Source organism: Barbus barbus (assembly GCF_936440315.1).
Source record: "Barbus barbus genome assembly, chromosome: 23".
Lineage (NCBI taxonomy): Eukaryota > Metazoa > Chordata > Actinopteri > Cypriniformes > Cyprinidae > Barbus > Barbus barbus.
The window spans coordinates 30,801,691-30,810,294 of record NC_136751.1 but is presented as its reverse complement, the minus strand read 5'-3'; the positions used below and the strand labels follow the sequence as shown (position 1 = coordinate 30,810,294).

General features: G+C 39.6%; 1 protein-coding gene across 1 annotated transcript in view; it reads left to right on the top strand.

Annotated features, from left to right (window-relative positions):
* The window catches only part of LOC306842911 (collagen and calcium-binding EGF domain-containing protein 1-like), a 13,866-nt gene extending 8,895 nt beyond the window's left edge, over window positions 1-4,971 (top strand). Inside the window, exons 9-11 of the mRNA XM_079374089.1 lie at window positions 1-6; window positions 149-184; window positions 4,421-4,971. The exon at window positions 1-6 is cut by the window's left edge and continues 30 nt beyond it. Coding sequence (XP_079230215.1) covers window positions 1-6; window positions 149-184; window positions 4,421-4,609 — 231 coding nt within the window. The 3' untranslated portion in view covers window positions 4,610-4,971. The remainder of the gene's footprint in view (window positions 7-148; window positions 185-4,420) is intronic.
* The last annotated feature ends 3,633 nt before the right edge of the window (window positions 4,972-8,604 follow it).

Sequence of the window (8,604 nt, the reverse complement as noted above, 5' to 3'; positions counted from 1 at the left end):
CAGAAGGCACGTTTGTCTTGCTTCATGTAGATGAACACAATATTGCTGTGTGCTGTTATTTATGATTTTAGTACACAAACTGAGTGCTGTGCTCGCTGTAAATGACATGAATGGGATGAACGGTGAGATTGTGACTGTTTCTCTGCAGGGTGACCGAGGTGTTCCTGGACCCAGAGGATCTCCAGTAAGTTCCTCCTCACTTCACTGCATTAAAGGCATCAGTTCCAGCATGAGTTCCAGTGTTTGTGCAGCAGCTCTGTGTTCTTCTTCAGTCAGTCTGCTCACGGTTTGTTCTAAACACAAATATTGAACAATCTGTGGATCTTTTCAGTCTCTCTCTCTCTATTTATTTATTTATCTAATGTTTTGTAAACGTTATACTCTTTTGGAGAAGCATTCAAATGCTTATATAAAAAGCTTTTTTTCATTTGTGTATTCAAAATTGAAAGTGTTTTTTTAAATCTCTCATATTAATAGATAGATTGTTTAAAAATATATGTTTAGAAGACTGTACTTTTAATTATCATTAAAATACTACTATCATTTTATTAATGCTTGGAATTAGTTAATATATATATATATATTTCTTTTAGTGCTGTCAATCGATTAAAAAAAATGAATTAATCACAATTTTTTTCTGAAATTAATCGCGATTAATCTATAAAAAGAAATCCTCCTAATATTTAACCATTGACTATAGCATTAAACATTACATTATAATTATGAGCTATCAATTTTAACATTTATTAGACTTTAAAAATAACTTCTAATTTAGGTAACTTCTAATCTTCACATAAACCCATTATAATAAATATTTAGCTAGGCTACCTGTAATAAAGTTATTAAACACTAAATTCTAAACTAAATACAGATAAATATTTACAGCTATTTAAAAGTGAATGATTTCCTCTTTTTTTTCTTCTTTTGTTCTTGATGAACAGACATCCCAGCAGCTGGTTATTAGGTTGTTTTGGGCTGCTGAGCTGCTGCTGAACATGACACGGATCTGACACGCATCGTGTTTTCTCTCATCACCTCTTCTGACCCGTTTCAGTCTCTATTAATGAGCTGACGAGTTGCATCGAGTGTGTTAGATTAGAGAGACAGTGCTGGGCTGCTCCAGGACAGTTTGGAAAACCATTTCAGAGACATGTTCTTAGTGACTCATATATAGCATATTACATGCATGCGCAGTTTCATGGCAGCTTTAGTCGCCTTTTTGTTAATTTCCTGTTAGATGTGCTATGAGCTAACCGATCGTTAGATTTAATCACCATTGGTAGCGCGATGCTCAGTTGGTCAGAACAAATGTGGCAGATTTGTTACTTGTTCTGATGGCAATATATGGTGAAAATTCTGATTTGGGTCATATATTCCAAGACAGGCTAGAATCTGTGATTGCGAAGAACAGTAAACACCCACACCGGTGCAGTGACTGACAGCTACACATTCACCTCAACATTAGATTCATCCGCGCTGAAGCCGTGCCGGAGCACCGGATCACACAAGCGAGATAACGCTGCAAAAAGCTGCAATTCCAGGTTTTCAAACAGAGATGGCGACAAAGAGGCAAAACTTACAGACTGCAGCTTAAAGTTAAACTGAATGAAAAGGAGAAATGTTTCTTTAGCAGGTAGCTGAAATAAAATATTTTTTCACATAAATTAAATCGTTAAATACAAATTTTCATTTTTTTTTAGTGTTTTATTTCAGTTAACATTCATTTCAAGTAAAAAAAAAGTTTTGTTTTTGTTTTAGTTAACTATAACTCTACAACCATATGGGGGAAGAGATAGGGGTAAATTAGCATTGATTTCAGAATTTAAAGTATTAAAAAAGATTTTTTCTTTTTTTACAAGAAACACATTCTAATAAGGATAATGAAATTGAGTGGGCTATGTGGTGGGAGGGCAAGTTTGCTTTGAGCCATGGAACACATAATAGTGCTGGGGCAGCTACTTTATTTTCTGTTGATATGTTGAAGAAGTTGAATATGATGGAATTATGTTTGTTTGTTAATGTCTATGCCCCCAATAGTGGCCCAGAGAGGCAGAATTGTTTTATGATTTTCTAGGAATGGGGAGGAGCCTTATAGTCAATTAAGTGTTACATTGTTAAACATTATGCATGAATTTCAACTAAAAGATGTTTGGAGAACAAGAAATATAGGAGTTAGATAGTATACCTGGTTGAACGTGTGTGATGATAGGGTTTGCGGTGCAAGTTTGGATAGACTTTATTTGAAGAAAATGTGGAACAACAAAGTAATGGATGTTTGTATCTCTCCAAATGGTTTTTCAGACCACCATATGGTTATCTTGGTTTTAAATGTAAAGAAAACATTCAAATGACAGCTGTTTTTGTGAAAATTTAAACGTTTTTTTGGAATAATTGGAAGTTGAAGAAGTCATCATTTCAAAATGTGTGTCAGTGGTGGGATGTGGGTAAAGGAAATATAAGACTATTTTGTCAGAATTATGCTTTTCATACTTCAACTATGGTTAAAACAACAGTAAAACTAAAGAAGGACATTCAGTTGTTAGAGAAACAGCTTGAAGGTAATAATGAGAGGGTACAGGGTGATGTATGAACCAAGAAAAAACAAGCGCTAAGTTCAGGAGCAAGCAAAGGGAGCTTTGATAAGAGATAAGTTCTGCTCTATCAAAGATATGGATGCCCCGAGTACTTTCTATTTTAATCCTGAAAGAAACTGTGCGTCAAAAACAGATGCCACCTTCATCGTCAGGATGGATCAGTAGATGCATCTGATCTATTATACGTCAGTTAAAGTCATACATTGGGAATTGTTAAAGAGACAAAGAACCTCTAGATGGCCAGGATTGCTGAGACCAGACTTAGAATGAAAATGAAACATAATTTTTTAGTGAGGAGGAAAATGTGTTTACTAAATTATTTAATTGGAATAGCTAAACTGGCAATTTGGAAAACAAGAAAGAATAACGGGTTACAGCTTGCTACAGTGGATCCTGAAGCGATGTTTCAATGCTTGGTAAAAGGAAGATTGAACATTGAGTTTGCCTATTATAGGCTTATAAATAATGATGTACTTTTTTGTGATGTGTGGGGTATTAATGAGGTTCTTTGTATAATTCATGATGATCAACTTGTAGTGAATTTTTAAGGTTGTTAATTGTACTTTTTATTTATTGAAAAGTGATGTAAGTTTTATAGAGTAATAAAGTACTTGTTAAATCCCTCTCTCTCTCTGTCTCTCTCTCCCTCCCCCCCTCTCGCTCTCTCTCTCTCTCTCTCTCTCTCTCTCTGTCTCTCTCTCCCTCCCTCTCTCTCTCCCTTGCTCTCTCACTCTCTCCCTCCCCCCCTCTCGCTCTCTCTCTCCCTCGCTCTCTCTCTGTTTCTCTCTCCCTCCCTCCCCCCCTCTCGCTCTCTCTCTCCCTCGCTCTCTCTCTCTCTCTCTCTCTCTCCCTCTCTCTCGCTCTATCTCTCTCCCTCCCTCTCTCTCTCTCTCTCTCTCTCTGTCTCTCTCTCCCTCCCTCTCTCTCTCCCTCGCTCTCTCCCCCCCCCCCCCCTCTCGCTCTCTCTCTCCCTCCCTCTCTCTCTCTCTCTCTCTCTCCCTCTCTCTCGCTCTATCTCTCTCTCTCCCCCTCTCTCTCCCTCCCTCTCTCTCTCCCTCGCTCTCTCTCTCTCCCTCCCCCCCTCTCGCTCTCTCTCTCCCTCGCTCTCTCTCTCTCCCTCCCCCCCTCTCGCTCTCTCTCTCTCTCTCTCTCTCTCTCTCCCTCGCTCTCTCTCTCTCCCTCCCCCCCTCTCGCTCTCTCTCTCTCTCTCTCTCTCTCTCTCTCCCTCGCTCTCTCTCTCTCCCTCCCCCCCTCTCGCTCTCTCTCTCCCTCCCTCTCTCTCTCTCTCTCTCTCTCCCTCTCTCTCGCTCTATCTCTCTCTCTCCCCCTCTCTCTCCCTCCCTCTCTCTCTCCCTCGCTCTCTCTCTCTCCCTCCCCCCCTCTCGCTCTCTCTCTCCCTCGCTCTCTCTCTCTCCCTCCCCCCCTCTCGCTCTCTCTCTCTCTCTCTCTCTCTCTCTCTCTCCCTCGCTCTCTCTCTCTCCCTCCCCCCCTCTCACTCTCTCTCTCTCTCTCTCTCTCTCTCTCCCTCTCTCTCGCTCTATCTCTCTCCCTCCCTCTCTCTCTCTCTCTCTCTCTCTCTCTCTCTCCCTCGCTCTCTCTCTCTCTGTCTCTCTCTCCCTCCCTCTCTCTCTCCCTCGCTCTCTCTCTCTCCCTCCCCCCCTCTCTCTCTCTCTCTCCCTCCCCCCTCTCGCTCTCTCTCTCCCTCGCTCTCTCTCTCTCTGTCTCTCTCTCCCTCCCTCTCTCTCTCTGTCTCTCTCTCCCTCCCTCTCTCTCTCCCTCGCTCTCTCTCTCTCCCTCCCCCCCTCTCGCTCTCTCTCTCTCTCCAGGGGCCTCCAGGGTCGTTTGACTTTCTGTTGCTGATGATGGCTGATATCCGTCATGACATCATCGAGCTGCAGCAGCGAGTGTTTGGGAAGAGGCGTGGCCTTTCGGTGGACACACCCCTTCTCTCCAGTGGAGAGGCGGAGCTTGAGGAGTGGGCTTCAGGAGAGGGAGAGCTGATGCCGAACACATGATGCTGGAATAACTGCTGCGTTACGCTTCAACCCAGAGAAACCTGAGCAGATAGTCCAGCAGCGGCTGCTTCAAATGAGGAACATGCACTTTATAATATCATAAGTTCAGTTGACATGCATAACGATTGCTTCACCTGAGATCCCTCGTCCAGTGATGAAAAGACTGAGCTGATGCTTGGAAAACAAACCTGTGTCTGAGAATGAACTGAGAGCTGAATAACATACTGCATACTCCTCTTTTTGCAGCGCACACTATGTATGGAACATGATTGCACTCTGCATTTACTCACTGAGTGAGATGCTGTATCCCACAATGCAAAGCACTCAACTCAACTTTCTATTAACTGTGTGATGAAAGAACCAAAAGAAATAACAGCTATGTCTCCTGACTCATTATTTCATCAGAGAGTTTTACCCAAAACTCAATTAAAAAGTCATAAGTTTTTTTCCTTTTTTTAAATAGTCTGTAAACTATGGAAGCCTGTTTTCGACATGGAATTAAAATAATAATAATAATAGCACCTTTTTTTTTTTATCTCACAACTGAGACTGTTTCTTGCAATTCTAGAAAAAAAGTGATGGGCCTAATAGTGATGTAAACCCAGTTTCAACATATAAACATTTGCAAAGCACAGTTTAAAATTAAATAAAAGGGTAATTTTGTGACCTTTTAGAATTGTGAGTTTATATTTCACTAATTTTGAGTTTATATCTTACAATTCTGACTCTTTTCTCAGAAATAAAGTTTTTAGAGAATTGTGAGGGGAAAAGTCAGAATCGTGAAATATGTATTCAGAACTGCAAGAAAAAAAAGTCTGTCTGTGAGTTAAAAATCGTTTTATTTTTCTGGGCTGAAACAGGCGTCCACACTAGATAGTACACTAGGACTCAATTTGGAACACAGCCAGACCTTATTTCAGTGAAATCCACCTCTTTATATAGAAATAAGTAAGAGTCTAATAGGATTTAGTCATTCAGCTACATTTGAATGCAGTTTAACATGACTGGACTCATTTAATGAGAAAGTTAAGTTGGCTTCAGGTCTGATTGTTCTCAAGCTATTGTGGGACTGTGTAGAGCTTTTGAGTGTTTTATGTTGTGAGCGGTTTGTGTCCATCATTGAGTCTGTAATGCTGTGTTTGATCCTGCAGGTGGAAGCAAACTACAGCTGAGAGTCACCAGAGACTGACCTCAGCTCATCGGGCTCTGCTGCCAGAGAAACACCTGTATACAGAAAGCATTCTACAGCAAGTGGCACAACATGAGCCAGAATTTAATCTTTTATTCTTGTTTATTTGCTTTTATTGTTTTATTGTCTCTCTCAGGAATCTTGAGATCTGAGCACACTTTTCTTCCAAACACAGAGCTGCAGACTTTAAATGCATGATTAGTGACCAGCAGAGATTTAATAACATAGATTTATTTTGTAGTTTTGAAGTTGCATCTCTCGCATATTGTTTGACTCCTTTTTTTTTTTTTGCTGTCATATCAAACACGCAGATCTGTCAGCACGTGTGTGTGTGTGTGTGTGTGTGTCTGTCTGTCTGTCAGCACGTATGTGTGTGTGTGTGTGTCTGTCTGTCTGTCAGCACGTGTGTGTGTGTGTGTGTGTGTGTGTGTGTGTGTGTGTGTGTGTGTGTGTGTGTGTATGTGTGTGTGTCTGTCTCTCTCTGTGTGTGTGTGTGTGTGTGTGTGTGTGTGTCAGTCTCTGTGTGTGTGTGTGTGTGTGTGAGTGTGAGTGTGTGTGTGTGAGTGAGTGTGTGTGTGTCTGTCTGTCAGTCTCTGTCTCTGTGTGTGTGTGTGTGTGTGTGTGTGTGTGTGTGTGAGTGTGAGTGTGTGTGTGTGTGTGTGTGTGTGTGTGTGTGAGTGTGAGTGTGTGTGTGTGTGTGTGTGTGTGTGTGTGTCTGTCTGTCTGTCTCTCTCTCTGTGTGTGTGTGTGTGTGTCTGTCTGTCTCTCTCTCTCTGTGTGTGTTTGTGTCTGTCTGTCTGTCTGTCTCTCTCTCTCTCTGTGTGTGTCTGTCTGTCTCTCTCTCTCTGTGTGTGTGTGTGTGTGTGTGTGTGTGCTCCTCTAGAGGCGCCGGTGAGGATGTCAGCAGAGTTCACAGATGTCGATCGACTGCATACTTCCTCTGATGCTGAACTATTGTTTAGGTTTATGTAACTTTAACATGAAACCACAACACGAAACTTTAAGACATAAAGAGAATTCTCCATTGACAAGTCATCTATTGTGAATTATTAAATATGTCATTGCAATATTTGTTCTTTATACTTATGTACCTATTTGTGTATTTATATATGACAGGGTTTGTCAACCTTTTCTGATGCAGGGACTTAATTAATATTTACCTAGCCTTCATTTACATGCTTTGCTATGTGCATGTCAGGGTTATTATATAACTAAGAATAAAACCATAAAAACATTTTTGTTGCTTGAAATAAAATAAACATTAGCTAAAATCAAATATAAAAAAACACTTATTTCAGATAGCTGCCATAGTCAAGTTTCTCATTTTCATTAGTTTACCTATAACTAAAACTGAAATAAAATTAATAAAAGTATATGAAAAATTCAGACGCAAAAGCCTCTAAGTGTCTTCTAGAATGAGCATTTGTTTCCGACTCCTGTGTGTTTGTTCAGTAATTTCACTCTAATGGCACTGAATAGGTTCAAAGTGAAGTAACGTAACAAACACATATAGAAGCCTGATAAAATGCTTATTTTAGAAGAACATTTCAGATTCAGGCACTTAGAGGCTTTTGCATCTGAACTCTTCATATAGACATATTTAAAAGAAATAAAATGCTACAAAATTACTGAGATTAAAATGGAAACACTGGATGTCAATCACACTACTTTATTATACAGTAGAGATATTTACATATTTAATGATGATTTTACACTGTATAAATTCAACCAAACCAACCAGAGATGAAACGGAATCGTGTTTCAGTAAATAACCACATTTAGTAGAACTTTTTGGGTCACGCTTTGCAATAAGGTGTCATCTTTTGGATTAGTCCATGCATTAATTCACATGAATCAACAGTGAGCAACACTCTTACAGCGTTTATTAATCATCGTTAATGTAAATGTTGAAATTAGCTTTGAGATTATAAGTGCTGTAGGCTCATGAGACGCATCAGCGCTGATTTAGGAGAGGTTTCTGAGGTCAGAGGTCGAGTAAAGGACACTCTTGAGTGGATCTGACCGCTCTTCAGCCGTGTGTTTGAGATGTTCTGTGTTTCTCTGTCGTGTTAATAGTTCAGAGGAAACGTTTCACCATCACCACTCCCTCTCCTTGGTCCTCAAAAATGTCTGAAATTAATTTAGTGACACTCTTATGGAAATATGATAACATTTTGTAATTATCATTTAAATTTAAACTGTGTGTCATAAATCAACATGTCAGGAAAATGTTATGGGGTTTCAAATCAAAACGACTCTGTTATGAAGCAGGGCATTGATTTCATACATGTTCTCATATGAGGACACCGGGACTAAAACATGTTTATTACTCATTTTGGGAGACACAAATAAATTATATTTCAATATTCCTATGAAATATTACATATTATTACGAAAATATTGTCAATGATTACTCCCATTATTACACTTCTTTTTTCATTACATGTTGCATTATAACATTATAAATATCTTTAGTGACACTTTTGATCAATTTAATGCATCCTTACTGAATAAAAATATCAGTTTCTTGAAAAAACAACAAATTCTGAATGATTGTGCATGTCTCAATATCCATATATTAATTTATATGGATCCTGCCCCCCCCCCCCGTGTCTTCAGTCTTGTGTAGACCTGACAATGACATCATCCTCCAGGAAGTGACATCGTTTTGGAGGGAAAACAGCAGCTCCGACATCAGTAAGTGGATCTGATGAATATATTCTTCACGTTTGATCAAATCACACAAATGAGTTTGACAAGCTCAACATTTCAAAAGATGCTTCAAAAATGAAAAAGAGCTTTTAAA